Raw genomic sequence first — 16,117 nt, 5'->3', positions numbered from 1 at the left:
CGATTTGCACGGTGACTTGATTACACGCTCGCATTCATGGTCACTTCCGAAGCGCTTTAGTGCCTTCCGTCCCTAAACCACCAACAACCAGGGCGGCTTCCCCCGCGGTTTGTCAGGGATCCGCAGGTCCCGGAAGGGCCTTCGTCTCACCCGGGATCCACCTCCCTTTCATTCTCCCTGCCGGCCTCCTCACCCCCACGCCCTGCCCTTGGAGAAACCCGCTCCTTCTCGCTGTCTGCCGGGGTTCGGAGGGACTCAACAGAGCCAGAGACGCGGGGGCTGCGCCGCTGCGCACTGATCCGCCCGCCGGGTCTTCCGGAGGTGAGGACTCGGGAAACCATGCGGTTGAGGCGAGCCTTGGGCGGCTTCACAGGCGCTGACATCCGAGGAGACTACTCCTGGGTATGCTGCACCTTCCCGGAGCCCACATCTGAGCTCAAGACCTGCAGGGAGAGTGGGGGGAAATGAGCAGGGGGCGAGGGCCCGGGAGCCGTGGCTGAGAAAGAGGTAACGCGCCTCCTTTCCTCTGCAAAGCTTGAGGACCAGGGATGTGCAGGGCAGAAACTCAAAAGGACCGAGGCCTTTCTTGCTACTCATCCCACGGAAGGGACACAATGCCAAAGAAAAGAGATGTCCTTCTGAAACTCCCAGCACCTTGGATGAAAAGAACGCTTTGAAAAGGCTAGGTCTGAACTAAAGATACAGAGGTCATGGCGGCTAGGATGAGTCTAGGTTTTCTTGGGAAGAGGAAAGACAGAAACTTGAGATGGTGAAAACTGCTTGCCATCCTTCAGGACTGAATGAACAATATTCGGGAGAAGCAGAAGAGGAGGGCATAGAGCAGCCAGGCAGGGCCAGGAGCTGGGAGGGGCCGGGCTCTGAGGCCTCCCCACACCTATCTTCTTGGAAGGAGCTGGATGCGGCTGAAGGAAAGTTGAAAAATGAAAAAGGATAACCTTTTCCCTTTCCCCATCCAGGAAATAGCTGAAGGTATTTATATATCTTGGGGAGATTTAGAGTATAAATTCTAAGATCTTTGGTATTTAAGTGTCAACATCGATTTATTTATTTATTGCTGAGCTGACTGTAACTGACTCAATAACAAATCTAATCATGTATTGCACTGGAAAAGAAATTTCTCATTATGTATTTTCTCCAAATGATGGCCCACCATTGGATTTGAATACCCGCTGTAAATATCAAAAATATCGGGTAATTACTCTGTAGTGAACTAATTTATTAGCATTCATGTTTATGTGGCTCCTACCCCTCTCCTTTACAGGGGTTGCGTATCACAAATCAAACTACTGGGACACATTGGTTTAATGAACTCTTTATTCAGGATTTGCTGCAAGAACTTTCATGCCCCTTGAATCCATGAGCTGAACTTAAAATTATTTGTGCATCTTCAGCTTGATGTATTTGTCCACAATGGCTTGTGCAGAGGGCAGTATCGGTGTGAGTGAGAAGGTCTGGTGGGAAAGAAGGTCGTTTGGGAAGGGTAGCTTGAGACCTCCTAAAGCTGGGAATCATAGTTGCAGGATTGCCCTGCAGCAAAAAAAAAAAAAAAAACCAACAAACCTTCTATTTCCATCGGCGACCAACAAGGCAAAATATTTATTTCTCTACAGCATTTCTTTCTTGAAGACTGAATATAAAAGGCAGAAGGCGAGGTTTTCAAATAGCAGTATTTAAGTCATTCCCAGGCTGATTTTGGCTCTTTCCAACTCTCTCCCAGCAGCCCACCCAGTCCCCGCCACCCCGACCCTCGAACAAAAGGAATGCTTGAGGGGTTTCAGTGACTTTGCCATAACAAAGGCGCCACCACTGCGGGGCTTGCCCCGCCCCTGGGTGAAGGCAAACAAATTCTTGCACTTGTATTAGGGCTTTTAAGACTATAATTGAGCCCGGGGGCGTCTAGGAGAACCGAAAACAGTTCTAGACAGACCTGGGGTTTTATAGCAGTGTTGGCAGTCAACTTCAGCTTGTGCCTGAGCAGACCGGCTGCGGTGGCTGCGGGGGACGCCAGGCTATCAACCCTGGCTGCACACAGCCCCTCTCCCAATTAGATCAGTTTTCCCCTTGATGCCAGGGAGAGGGGGGCTCACCGCAGAAAGGTCGGTATAGGGACCTTCTCTTCCACAGAACCAGTGCCTCCCACTTTCTTGAGAGCCAAGCTGAGAGGGTGCTGGTCAGTCTGGATCCCATGGGTGTCTGCAAGAGACAAAGGCAAATTCCTGAGGAGAGGCGGGGGGTAGGGAAGGTGCTCTGGGAGCCACTGGCAGAACTGAAACGGGGTGCAGGTAGGGTCTTGCAGCCTGGAAGGGGGCAAATGGGGGCGCTGCTGTGAAGATAGTAGAGAATAAAAGCTTTTGATGCCAGAAGAAGGGAAACTGCCTGGAGCTGTGAATGCTTTTTAGTTCTTCAGCAAGGACAGGAGGGGGTGCTCAGATCCACAGTGCTGCCCACAGTTCCCAGCTTTGCCTGCTTCTCCCCCTCTGGCCTGGAATATACTCATGCTGTGAATGTTTTTTTGGGGGGAGGTGTTCGGTGTTCAGAAGTGGGAGCAGCTCTGAGGATCAGACCAAACCTTGGGGAGGCAGAGCTTTGGGTCCTTGGTTTTAACTTTGCTCTGAGCCTAATTGACTCTTCCACTTTGCAGGAGGCCCAACAGGCCAAGTTGAGCCCACCCGGCTGGAGAGAACACCCGATGGGGTATAAGTCCGCCCTGGAAGGCCAAGTGCGAGTTGTGGTTTTTGTTTTTTTTTTTGAGGAGTCCAGGATGGGCACGGCTGTGACATTGGCCCTGGAGACTGATTTCCCACGAGCTGTTCTTTCTCAGAAGCTCCACTGTGCAGGACCATCTCCAGAAAACCCTCTTCAGCGTGTATTTCCTTTTATCGTCAACCCGGAGCCCCATGGCAGCTAATGTGAGAGGCCAAAAATGTTTTGGAGCAAGAAAAACAAAGGCAGGAAGTGGCGGCAGCCTGACGGTGCGTGTGTGTCTGCGGAGAAGGGAGGGAGCCATTTCAATCTCTTCTTGTTTTTCCAAACTTCAAGGTCTAGGCAGCCCTAGCAGGGCCGGCCCGTCGCTCCCAGTGCAGCGTTTGGAGATGGCCACCCGGACAGGAGAAGGCTGGCGCCCCAGCCAGCCTCGTCAGGCGGAAACGGCTAACGAGGCGATTTGCTCAGCAGAGCAGACCAAGTCTTTCCAAACTTCATTTGATTTGGCCCTAAAAGTCAGGGATTGGGGGATTCTGCAACGCCTCCCAGACCTTCCTCGGCAGGCGGGCTGAGTGTGTCTTGCCGGAGATTCTTGAGCTCTGCACTCCACTCCACGCCTCTTCCCAGGCGGGATATGGGAATAAAGTGTGTCCAGGTGCATCTACCCAGCACTGCCGCCTCCCCTTCTTCTTGCAGCCGAGGGGTCTGGGAAGCAGCCGGAGGGTGCCTGCTGGCAGTGCCCAGGCTGGGTAACCTTGGCATGGTCAGTGCGCACCAGGGCAAAGTGAGCCTTTTCACCGGAGTTATCCTGTGTGTGCATGTGTGTTGGTGGTGGGGGGAGGGCGGAGAGTCATTTCCAGCATAGTCATTCAAGGGAGATGAGCAGAAAGGACCGTGACTTGATAGGCAGCCTAACAACTGTTCACTCCAAGGGAGGATAGAACTGGGGGGCAGGGAGTGCCTCCAGACTCTGGGCTTCTCATCCCTAACTGATCATGCTCCTACGCTGCCTTCTTCTCTCTTTGGGGCTGATTTGGACTCTGGCAGCGGCTCATTGTTCCTGAATCTGAGAATGCGAAGTCTCAGCGCTTGCACTTGCAGCCCTCAGACTGCTCAGTGCATAACCCTTAACATGAATGCCAACAGCCGGCTGCCCGCTCACTCCATTTCCTCTCTAACCATTGTCTGTCTCTATCTTCTATCTCCCTGCGGCTCCTGCTTGCCAGTCACCCGCTCTGCCCCTTTCCAGCCAAGTCTCCCTTTCTGTGGCCTCTTGCCTCTTCTGATACTTCCCCTACGCTAAGCCAGAGCTAATGTGCCACTGGAGGGCACTCGGTTCGGAAAACACAGTTTCTCTGGAAGCTGGTTAGGTTCCTGATTCTTCTCCCAGTTCAGGCACCAGGGGTCTGAATTGGACCTCTCACCTCCTTCTTCTGAACATTCTATTCCAAGGCCCTACCAGGCTCTTTTTCTCTCCCTCCGTCTCTCATCAACAGTCCCTTCTTCTCTTCTTGGAACTCAACTCCTGATTTTCTAGGCCTGGCAATCTTGGATGGCAGCTGGCCTGGGAGGGGGCAAGGCCCACCTGAAAGACCAAAATTCACTCCCAAAGATCTCTGGTGGTTTGTGGATCACATAAGATACCTTTTTTTTTTTTTTTTTTTTAAATTCTGATCTGAGCCCCTACCATCCTCTGTTCCCAAATGTCACACCTGTTTCTAGAAAACCATAGCAAAGATTGTGGCAATGCTTGCACAGTGCACACAGGTGCAAGAACCAGCTGGAGGACCCAGGATGAAAATGGCTACCAAGCCCTTCAGAGGGTTGGAGGCCAGGTCCCCATTTGAGGGCTTTCTGTGTCCCAGTGGGAGATACCCTGGAGGCACATCTATCTGTCTTCCTTGGTAAAGCCCAGGAGATCTCCTAGAATTTGTTCTTAGGAAATGGTCTATTGGCAGATTATGGCCAACTTTTCACATTTCAAGACACTCTCTAGAGGAGACACTGAGGCTTCAATAAAATATCAAGAGACCTCCTTCTGTCACTAAGGATGTGGGGGTTAATTTATCTCCTTGGCTGGGAGAGACACCTGTTCCCCCCTCCCCCAAGCTCTTCCTCCCTTCCCTAAAGCACAGGAACAGGTAATGCCTTGAACTTGAACTTACAGTTGACTCTTTTTTTGACTCACAGTTTAAATCTCCAAGGTCCTTAAACATCTGAAGAAGTCCACATCCTTCCCATGGCTACTGAGGCATCAGGTTTAGCAGGGGGGTCTCAGACAACCAAGCAATCTGGTTACTATTTAGTGTGTCCCAAAGTGATGGGAGAAAGAGAGTTACCTCCTTTGAGAAGAACTATTTTTATTTTATTGTTGTGGACTCATTAAAGATTTTTTTTCCCCTACTGAGTGGGAACAGATGAGGGGGTGGGGGCTGAAGGGCAAAGCCCTGGTTCTCAGTGTCTGCCTTCCATTCTCCCTGCAACTTTGCCCCAAACGGGGTTTCCCCAGCCAAGTATATCTGTAATAAAGAGGACAAAAGGCAGAGGGCAGCTCAACCCAAAGGCCAGCTCTGGTCCTGGGGTGGGGGTTGGAGCACGTCTTAGTCTTGATCGCTGTGGCTCACAGGAAGCTCCTATACCCCAAGCTTCAGCTACCACTGAGGGCAGTTCCCCCAGGCTCCTCTGGTTCTACTCAGCCTGAATCCATGGCTCATATTCCAGGCTGGAGAAGAGCTAACCCCTGACTCCTCAAACCCTGCCCTAGGAATCTCTCCCATGGGCCCTAATAGTTCTGTGATGGTACCTATTCACGCACAATCCTTCTGCCTACTGTCCCCTGAAGACCCTGTTGCACACTTGCAGCCCTAGGGATAAAACCCTGCTTTTCTATATGCTGTGAAAAAAGGACAAAATCAGTCATTTACAGGGCCTCTTTGATTCATCTGGAGCAATAAGCTCAGAGGAGGACCAGATTTAAGCGACTGACCACTAGGCCTGAAGTCATGACCTGCTGCAGGCAGAGGGAAGGGACCCCCCACCTCTCTTCAGCACAATGAAGGGATTGTGGGGGGTGGGGCTGGGAGTCAGAGAGTTTTACCTTTGGCAGAGTGCACCTCACTCCGTGGCCCATATTTTAGGCAGGAGAAGAGGCACATGCAAGTTCTCACCAAAGGTCTGCCATGTACTGAGGGGGCAGACCTGGACTCGGGGGGGCCTCAGGAGAGGCTCCCAGCAGGCTCCTTGCTTCCCCATCCTATTCTCCGCCCACCGGGCCTGCAGGCCCCTGCCAGGTTCCCTGTCTCTCCCAGAGGTCAGAACTCAGATCCAGCCGCATCCACTCGACTGAGCTTTCAGGTTTTGCCTCTCACCCCGGATAGGCCTCCTCGGGCTCAGTTCTTTGGGACTCGACGGGAACAGAGCCTGGGCCATCTCTGGCTGCGCGAACTCCGCTTCAATATGGCTGGAGGCGAAAGAGTTGGTCACCAGGAAAGGGCTGCCTCCAGTCCGCGATCTCCGGTTATCAGAACCCGCTTGCAGCCGGCCGGTTGCGTGTCCTGCGCCTTCTCGCGGCAACCAGCCCTGGCCGTGGAGACGGCGGTGGCGCAGAGGACCTGACCTTTCTGGCGCGAGAGGAGAGCGCTCTCTAAGCTGCCAGGAGGGGGGTTCTGAGGTTTCCAACTTCTCCCACCCAATAGCAGCCCAGACACCCACGCATGCCCCTCAACCCGGTTTCCCCCTCCATATTGTGCATTGTCCGCAGACCCGCAGCCAGAACAAAGCCCCCAGCAGTGGTCTCTCCATCGCCTTCGCGAGCTCTTGTCCCTGTCTCCCCTGGGCCAAAAGGCTCAGAGCTTAAGTCGAGCGATCTAAGTCCAACCACTCCCCCGCCCCCCGCCTCTCACCCCAGCGCCGTCTTCTTTCCCTTAGCCCCAGCCGCCCTCAGCCAGAGCCAGGGTACTACTCTGCATGCCAGCCGGGCCCCTGCGCGTGCCAACCTCCCATGCGCCCCGTCCTGGCCTCGGACTGCGGGCAGCCCCGGACCTAGGACCTACAGCCGAGTCCAGCGCGGCCGAGGCACGGGGCGCAGCGAGGCCGAGCTTGCTTTCCGGCCCCGGGGCCGGAGACCCGAATTAGGCCGCCTGGGTCCGCAACGTGCCCGGCTCGCTCTGGGCTCCCTCGGATCCCACCCCACCCATCAGGCCGGGGCTCAGAAAGCGGAAGTATTTGGTGGAGAAAAACACAGTTTCTTTTAAGCCCGTCTCAGAACCCCTTTTAGAGCAAATGCTCCTGTCAAGTTTTATTTCCCGTTGCAAACCACCTTCCACGCTGCCAAGAATTAAGACCGGGAGAGATTAAATACCCGATTATTCTCGTGGGGAGGGAGGGGCGGGAGCGGAGAAGAGGGACCCGCACCAAGACTTTCGTTGGACTCGGTTTGTCCGCATCAAATAACGCCCAGCGAGACCCGCGAAGGCCCGCGCGGGCGGCGGTGACGTCAGCCTGCAGCTGCGGGGCGCCGCGCGGGGCTGGGGGACCTGGGCCTTGACCTCGGCTAGCGTCCCACTGCACGCCCCCTCCGGCCACCGGCCGTCCGGGCGAGGCAGGCTCTCTGAAGCTTTGCGCCTCCATTTTGAGGAGAGTGTTCTTAGCGACGCGCGGAGGATTCTGAGCCTCCTCGGCCCACGAGGGGCGCGGCATCGGGTGGCTTCCCGGGTCCGCTGCGGCGCCTCTCCCGCGCGTCCTCGGTCCCTGCACCGAGGGAGGGGTAGGGGGCGGCCCCCGCGCCGCTGCGCGACTGCCCGCCAAGGTTCGCACATCCCCAAGGCCTCGCCGTGATGACCGCTTCCCGGTGGATCCAGCTCTTCGGCGGCGCGACGGAGCCAGGCAGAAATGAAATCAACTGTGGCGAGGCCTTGGCTGCTTCCACGGAGTTTTTCTGTGCCAGCCTCTTTTTTTTTTTCTTTCCCTTGAAAATCAAATTAAAAATAGCAAACACCTTTCAGACATTGGTCGGGAGCTAGGTAGATGCGCTAGGATTGAAACAGCCGATCAGTAAGTGGGTATTTTCATAAAGAATGAAGCCGGCTGTTATTTACACGGCGGCCTGGCGGATGAGAACTTAATTATTGTGTGCGTGTCCTAAACCGAAGCATAAATCTCCCCAGGCCTCTTGGATAACGTTACATCTCTGCTTATGAAAAATGGGATGTGAGCAACTCGCTGCACATTTCTCTGATTCTCCAGGTCTTGGGCTGCTGACACGCATTCGATCAACTTTAAAGGAATGCGCATAAATCAGCGAGCCCCTAGCGTCTCCTCCATAGAAGTTCGCAAATCCGGAAGGGCGCCTCTGAACCCACCCGGTCTGGCGCTTAGCAGTCCCGGGCAGTCTCCGTCTCCGCTACGAAAGAAACTCGGGAATTCGCAGAGGGGAGCGAGAACCCGCATCCTCACCAAACCCTCCAAACACACTCAGCAGGATGTAATCCGCACATATACGGTGAAATGTGTCATTAGCTACCTGCACACATATGTTATCCTCCTCAGCTGAATTTCGCTGCCTCGCGAAGTTTTAAGAAAATATCTCAAATAGGTTGATTTTTTAAAAAGAATAATTTTCCCACCCTTTCTTGAAAATTTTAGTTTTCTGTTAAAAACAAAAAACAAAAAAACCCCACCAGTTTAAATAGATGGCTTAAGCTCTGCATCAGGCATAAATAGTAGTGAAATGCAAAGTGGCATTTTACAATCATCCACTTAAAATACCTTAATAAATTTGACAGTATTAAGAGCAGATGGAAAGAGTAGTTTTTTTAAAGTCCCATATTTACAATTTAAAAAAATGGTAACATGACAGTCCATTACAGGATTAAAAATCATTGTTAATTTGATAGATGGAAATGGTGTCTAGTTGTTTCCATATTATAATTTCTTACTCTGAAAGTGTATCCCTTTTGGGGAAAAAAAATATACTTGAATGAGGGATTCAACAATGCTATCCCAGTGTCTGGCATTATTCCTATATGGCGGCCGGCATCCTCCTGGATGTCTATTTTCTAAAGGTTTAGATTAATTGGTATTTGGGTATTAGGGAACCATCACACTCCATGCTTACTTCAGGTTATCTAGTAGATCCATGAGAATTTTAAATAAAAGGTAAAATCAACATTATCAATAACTGTTTCAGAAGAGAGAGAAAGAGAAAAACAACCTCTGAAATATCTTCTGTCATTAATTTCAAAAACTGAAGGGAGAAAAAAAAAAGAAAACTACTTTACCCAGAGTTCCTGCAGTGGCGATGGCTTGTGAAAAGGGTGGTATTCCTGCTGCAGAGCTGCTGTTGGCCTTCTTCCTAGGCCTGAGGCTCAGAATATTTCTTAGATCTAAAGAAAAATATCCCCCATCAACAGAAGAGTCCCCTTTGGAGCTGTTCGTAAACACACAGTTTGATCCAGCTTTGAGGGGATTTTCCACCACTTTAAACATTTTGGGAGAAAGTTGTTACTCTGGCTTGGTGGCAGCTCATTTAGAAATGGAGTGCTGTAGAACAAGATGTGGGGAGGTTGATTTGAAGCACCATTTTCATTTGTTTCCACAAGTGGAGTGAAAATCCTCAGGGCAGCAAAACTTGATTGCACTTCACAAGACCATTCCATGTGTATGTTTCAAGACCATGCTGTTTCTAGACAGCTTTAGAGATTCTTTCTATAATTTTCCATCTATAAAGGAGTTCTAAGTCTTCAGGTTGAAGAAGTTTCTGTCAGCGTCAGCCTAGTTTGTTATCAACTGATTATTTTCCATAAAATGATGAATAAGATTACTCGGTTCACAATTACTGTCGTCTTAACATAAAGATAAAATTCACCTCATTTCAAAATTTTGCATCCTAAAGACCTTGGTTCCACCAACATTTCAATGCATATATGCACAGCATAGCATGTTTTTGACAAAAACATCACCTTATGTGTATGGAAACATGCATATGTATTAGTTATGACTCTAAACACATCATCCAATGTGTCATTAGGGGTCAATAAGTAGTACATATGATTGTTATTGCCGGTATAATTTTGATGGTGGTTGTTAATATTAAATGTATATATTTCTTCCATAAATCAAATGGCAGCTTAGAAAACATCAGTATAAGATTGCACACCACCCAGGCACAGCACTCGACTCAGAGCTATCCAGGATAACTCTCCTTCTGCATCCATATTATGGTCATTTTATAGATATGAGATCTTTAAGCTCTCCATACTGACCTCTTAAGAGGTGAGTTTCTTTGAATTTCTGAAATGTAACTCTAGCGCTCTAGAGTTAGCAAGGCATCTGAAACTTTTTATTTACCGTATAGATCCCTTACAGCTCTAGTTAGGATGGTAGACCACCTTGGAGGGTGAGGGCCAAGAAAGAAAGGTTATTTAAGAACACCTCTTAGACTGTAACAAAAATGTACAGCTTTAAAGCAGATCTGCAGAAACCTGATGCAGGGGAAGCTGCTATGAATACAAATCAAACTTGGCCATTAAAGAAAAGGAGCAAAACTTCATCATGTAAGGTACATTTTGGACCTCAACACTCAAATCACCTTAAATTACACCATCTTAGGTCATCAGTAATTAACGATACTCTATCTGTACAGATTCTACAAATATATATACAAGCACACACAAGCAGTAATATGCAAATGTATACATGTATACACATATGATATATATTCACATATATACAGGCACATGTATAACTTACATATATTCAAATTTGCTCCATCTGGTGCCAAAGAAATGAGTACTAAATCTCTAAAACAAGGAGTCAAGGAGGTAAGACCTTTTGATTCCCTTGAAGCTGAAGAATTACAAGGAAGCTTGTCAACGCGAGGTGGCGCCCTTGATCTACTAATCCAGCTGAGGCCAATTCATGAGCTGTCAAAAGTCAAGGTCACAAATTGTCTTTTTTCATCAAGGTCAAGGTTTAAGGCCTTTCCTAGTCCTGTCATTTCAACAAATATCAAAACCTGCCCTTTCAGACACATGCAGACCCAACAGCAGATTTTAAAATACGACAGCCTGGGCATCACTGATACTAAACAACTGGTTTTCATTTTCCACAGGGAGCCTGGGAATTTATACTATCTCCTCCTCCTTTCTTTTCTCTTCTTTTCAGAATACCTGACACTTTAACCTTCTTAAAGCACTTATCTAAATTTTTAGGATTTTAGTTGTGAGGGATTTCTCCCTTTGCTTAAAAAATTTGTAGCAAAAAAAAAGCTGAATAATAATAGAAAAGAATGGTCCTTGGTTTGTATAGGACAAACCACCGGCTCCTTTTCTTTCTGTGAAGTGCATGTTTAGCATAGAAAAATAATGACTATTTTCCTCAGATTTTAATGACAGTGTCTATTTTATTAACATAATTAATGCCACTATATCAACTATCTACAGGTCTAAGGCTTTTTAAAAACTATTATTTTTAGTAGAAATATTTGAAAAGCAGGTGCACAAATACATTTTCACAGTGTGCTGAATGTATTTATTTACAAGATAGCATTTTATAGTGAATATGAACAAAATGAATGTGCTGGTTGAAATAACTGTTTGATTAAAAATGTGCTGTGAAGATGAACCCCTAAAGTTTCTAATGCAGTCTCATAACACAATAAACAAGGAAAAAATACTAATCCCTTAACAGATCAAAAATATAGAATGTAAACATCTAAATGTTTCAGGGGGAATGGATTTCCGTTTTGAGTTTTCTAAAAATAAAAACAAAATATTTCTCTAGACAATGTTTGTAAATATTGGGAAATATCAATTTACGTGAAAAATTAATTGTATTCAAACCAAAGGCCACCATGTTAGGGTGGGACCTCTCAGAAGATCTGACATAAAGTGAATTCTGTGAATTATCTGATGCTTTAAATATTTTTAAACGTATCAAATCCTTTGAAAAGTAGATTATATTGGGGCAGAAAATATTGTCCAAATGCCACAAAAAAAACCTTGTCATAAGCAATTAAAAATTATTATCAGAAGGACATTCCCAACCCGGGGTTCTCCTATGGCCTCAAAGGCTCACTCCGATGGTTGTATTTACTCCCAAGACAAACGATCCTCGGGAGAGCTTTGTCTCCCTTTGCCCCTTCATAGTAAATAGTCCAAGATCATTATTTCAGTACCTTCTTCTCCTTTCCTTTCTAAATCTATACATGACGGGTTTTGCAGAATATACAACAACGGTAGGAATTTCACTAAGATTTACCTGAGCAGTCACTTAACATGCAAAGGGGATGGTAATGGTGACCCAGAAAGACAAGCAGATGTTTACAACAGCCTCTTGCATTTGTAACCAACTTTCCGATCATTGATCATTATCACATAACATAGTGTCCTAAAATAGAACGGTCACATAAATACTTACAAGATTTCAGTAAAAGGGCAAACTTATCTGAAATTGCGTATTTGGGGGGCTGATGTTTGACTCTAGAGTTTGTCATTTAATGGTCTGTCGGAGTTGGCGGGAGAACTGGCAGTCTTTACCATTTAAGTTTTAAAAGAGTTGTAGATTCCACAGGAGAAAGAGATCCCCCTTAGAAAAGCAAAATGCCAGTGTCTCTCTCTTTCTCTTTCCCATTCTTCAATTATTATTAGCATTATAACCATTATCTGGGCAAAGCAACGAGTTCTGAAGAATTTCTTCAAGTTGCTCTCTAGCTCCACTTTTAATCCATTAACTAGTGGTCTTGAGTTTGTTGATAACTTTTTTCTCTTTGACCCTCCTATTCTGGAACCAGATTGTAACCTGTCGCTCCGAGAGATTCGTCGTGGCTGATATCCGCCTCCGTTTGTCCTTGGTAATGAATTTGTTTGTAGCGTATTCCCGTTCGAGTTCTTTTAATTGCACTTTGGTGTAAGGGACGCGCTTCTTCCTCCCCCGCCTGTAGGAGCTGGCGTCTGAGGGATGCGAGACCACGTCTGGAAGATAGGGAAGAAGGCAAGTTAAAGAGGCATCAGATCCAGGCCAGGACACAGGCGACAGCTCTCTCTGAGCCACCGCCTTGCAGTGACCGGCTGCCCTTTGCCACCCGCTGTACAATCCAGCCCTTCTGCCAAAACCTGGAGGGTCAGTGGGGAGGGTGGGAAGTTCTGTACTGAAATGAAATCGCCGAGATCCAATTACTACCCCAGCCTGGGCCACTCTGCCCGCACAGCGGCGGGGCTTCGCTTGATCTCCTGGCCCAGCGGCTCAAATCTTAGCCTCCAGGCTCAGGGGACAATACTTCCATTCCTGATTCCTTTCTATATCGCCAAAGCCCCAACACTTGATGCTTCTACACTGAAGACACTTTTGAGAGAATGAATACGGGCAATTTGATAAGCCATTTCCAGGTCAATTTCCCATCCTTAAAGTCCATGTCAGGGGCTGGCGAGGGCGGAGCGCAGAAGGCGAAGGAAGCCAGCGAGGGTCCGCACGAGCTTCTTTCCAGCCATCCCTCACCCAGGGAGAGCCAGGACCAGCCCAACTCCAGGGCAGTGAGGGCAGAGCCAGCCTGCCAGGGTCGGGCTCCTAGGGGTGCAGCACCACTAGGACAGGCCAGGGAGAGAGCAGAGTGGCACGAGGGTGACCCAGGAGCGAGCGGAGGAGAAGCTGGGGCGGAACCGGAGGACCGGGGCTGAGAAGGGGGCGCCATTTACCGGGCAGAGTGGACTTCCAGAGGTGGGGAGGCTGCGCCTGCTCTTTGGGGCAGTACATTTGGCCGTTCCAGCCGTTGGGCAGCGCCCAGGGCTGGTAGCTTTCCATGGGAAGACCCAGGGGCTCGTGGCGCGACTCGCCGGGGCCCCCGAGGCCCGGCACCACCGGCATATCCAGGTAGCCAGGCACGGGCTGGTGGTGGTGGTAAGGCCCGGGTGCGTAGCCCTGGTGGTAGAAGGCGAACTCCTTAGCGCGGGAGCTGAACTCCTCGGCCGCGGGGCCGGCGGTGTCCATGTACTTGTCCGCGAAGGCAGCGGCGGCGGCGGCCGAGGCGGGCTGCGCGCACGACTTGATGGCGTTGGGGTGCGGGCCCATGCGCGCGCAAGGATAGTAGCCGCTGCCGAAATAGCCGTAGGGCAGCGCTGCGGGCCCCGACGAGCTCTGCGCCGCCGCCGAACAGGGACTGCACTGCTTGGCGGCCTCGGCGCCTGCTGGGCCCGCGGGGCCCGGTCCTCCTGAGGACGACGCCGCCGCCGCCGCCGCTGCAGCGGCGGCGGCGGCGGCAGCGGCGGCGGCGGCCGACGGGGGCGCCTCCCCGGGCGCGCTGCTGTAGGCGGCCGCGGCGCCGGGCGCCAGGGGCGCCGGGTGCGCCATCAGGTTGCGGCACTGGTTGGCCGCGGCCGCCGCCGCCGCCGCGGCCGCCGCCGCCACCGAGAAGTTGCCCCCCGCGGCCGCAGCCGCCGGGTGGGGGAAGCCCCCGCCCCCGGCCCCAGCCGCCGCCGCCGCTGCCGCAGCCGCCGCCGCCGCCGCCGCCCCTTCCATGTTCTTGTTGAGCTCGTCGGCCACCAGGCCGCCGCCGTTGTCGTAGAGAAACATGACGGTGGGCTCGATCCAGCGGGGGTGGAGGAGCACGGAGGCTGTCATAGCACGAGCCGCATGGAGAAGACCCCAGTGGCGCTGTTTTAAAAAGCCCCCAAGAAGTGAAGAGCGCGCGGCGCGGGGCCGGGGCCCGAGCGAGGGGGGCGGATCGCGCCCCGCGGGGTCGCGCCAGGCGGCCGCCCATTGGCCCGGCCCCCCCCTTCCTCCCGCTCCGCCCACGGCGTATGCAAAGCGGGCGGCTCCAAGCCCGGCTTTGCCCTGTACACTCGCCGTCCCCACCGCCGCCCGCGCCGTCCCCAGCGCCAGCGCCCGCCGCGCGGCCGCGCACCATTCACCCAGGGGAGAGGCGGGGGGTGCGGTAGGGTGGGGGCGGAGGACCTGGCGGGCGGGGAGGAGAGGCATCGGCGACTTCCTCGCAGTTCGCTTTCCCTTCCCCTCTCCCAGTGGGGCTCGGAGCGGCGTATGGTGGGGAGGGGACGGGGCGAGATGTTGGGTGACGACCAGAGGCGGTGGGGACAGGTCAGGTAAATCTGCGGGCATCTGGGGACGGTAAAGTAGCGCGGCGCAGACCAGGCTGGGTGTTTTCCTGGGGCCTCTTGCGCCGTTTTCTTTACAGGTATCCGCGCCCCTTTCTGCAGCGAGACGCCTGCACCGACACTTGCGCTTTCGGCTGTCGGCTTCGACAGCGTCGCGATTTGGCTCTTTCCGGGGAGCCGTGGCGGGGCGTTTGCGGATGCGCCTGGCTCATGAGTCCCAGGACATTCCACTGGAAAGCTCGGACTGCATGTAGAAGCTTTCTCCCCTTCTCTGTCCACAGTGTTGGTGGGCAATCTCCTAGACTCGCCTTTAGGCCCACAGGCTCCGGATTACCCATCACAATGACACGGACATAAGCGCATACACAACCAAGTGTACTTTGGTGTCACACTCACACATTTATATACAGACTTTGTTCCTCACTTTGTCCCAGTAGCAACTCTTCTTCCTCCAGAAGCTTTGAGATGGAGAGACCAATTTCTGAGCATCGTTTTTCCGTGCTCCCTTGTCTCCGGCCAGTCTGGCCTGTCTCGGAAGGAGTTTAAGAGGAACAGGCCCCAGCTGGGTGCTGAGTTGGGACTCTCTTCTGGGGTTTAATGAGGCTTCACAGAGCCTGGGCCGGAGCTGACTCTCCAGGCACCTGGGCACTCTCTATCACACTCCGTTTTGGGACAAGAGAAAGAGACTCTTTGGGGCCATTTCACATCTCCCTCCCCACCTTCCCCAGGTAGGACTGGGAAAAAGCCCTGTTTCCAGCCGGCAGAGAGGATGCCTGGCCCTCCTCTGTCCATGAACCAGCTGAAGAAGCCTTTTGCCCTCTGTGCCTGGGGAATGCAGCCCTTTCCTGAGAGCACGGTGGGGTGTTGATGCTGGAAGAGCCAAGCGGCCGCCACATTTTGGTGAGGAATTCTGGGGTCCTGTGCCTTTGGGATCATATACTTCCATCTCCGATTGTGAATGTTGTGAGTTGCTCAGATGCCCAGAAAGGGGACTTGCATTCAAAGTGAAAGTGGGTGCATTCTATCGGGACAGGAGGGTTGGGAAGAGTGCTGGACTCCCATCCCAGGCAGACTGGTGAACAGCCAGGCTTGGACCTGCCTCCTGTTTCAGCTTGCAGACTCAGCCCTAAGCTCAAGGCACTGTGAACATCCCCACTCCAGTCTGTTCTCTAAAGTTTCTGGTCTTCCTGAAGTGTCCGAACCAAGGAGGCTGAGCTCCGGCTTTTATCCACATCCACCCTGATCCTGGGTTTGTTCGGACCAATGTAAGTGTTGCCCAATAAAACCTT

At 51.4% G+C, this 16,117-nt stretch overlaps 1 protein-coding gene across 1 annotated transcript; it reads right to left on the bottom strand.

The window, feature by feature from the left end:
• Positions 1-12,450: 12,450 nt before the first annotated feature.
• HOXA13 (homeobox A13) lies at positions 12,451-14,337 on the bottom strand. Its single transcript, XM_069588814.1, has 2 exons — positions 13,416-14,337; positions 12,451-12,695 (listed from the first exon to the last, which is right to left on the bottom strand). The coding sequence occupies exons 1-2, from the start codon at positions 14,335-14,337 to the stop codon at positions 12,451-12,453; spliced, it is 1,167 nt and encodes a 388-aa protein (XP_069444915.1).
• Between the last annotated feature and the right edge of the window lie 1,780 nt (positions 14,338-16,117).

Source organism: Ovis canadensis, chromosome 4 (genome assembly GCF_042477335.2).
Source record: "Ovis canadensis isolate MfBH-ARS-UI-01 breed Bighorn chromosome 4, ARS-UI_OviCan_v2, whole genome shotgun sequence".
NCBI lineage: Eukaryota > Metazoa > Chordata > Mammalia > Artiodactyla > Bovidae > Ovis > Ovis canadensis.
The sequence above is the reverse complement of the archived record's forward strand: the minus strand, read 5'-3'. Positions and strand labels throughout refer to the sequence as shown.

Excerpts from the sequence above, each read along its gene's own strand:
- HOXA13 (XM_069588814.1), bottom strand. The coding sequence starts at position 14,337 with ATGACAGCCTCCGTGCTCCTCCACCCCCGCTGGATCGAGCCCACCGTC. Across the intron at positions 12,696-13,415 it reads CTGGAAGTCCACTCTGCCCG|ACGTGGTCTCGCATCCCTCA; the intron begins GTAAATGGCGCC and ends CCTATCTTCCAG.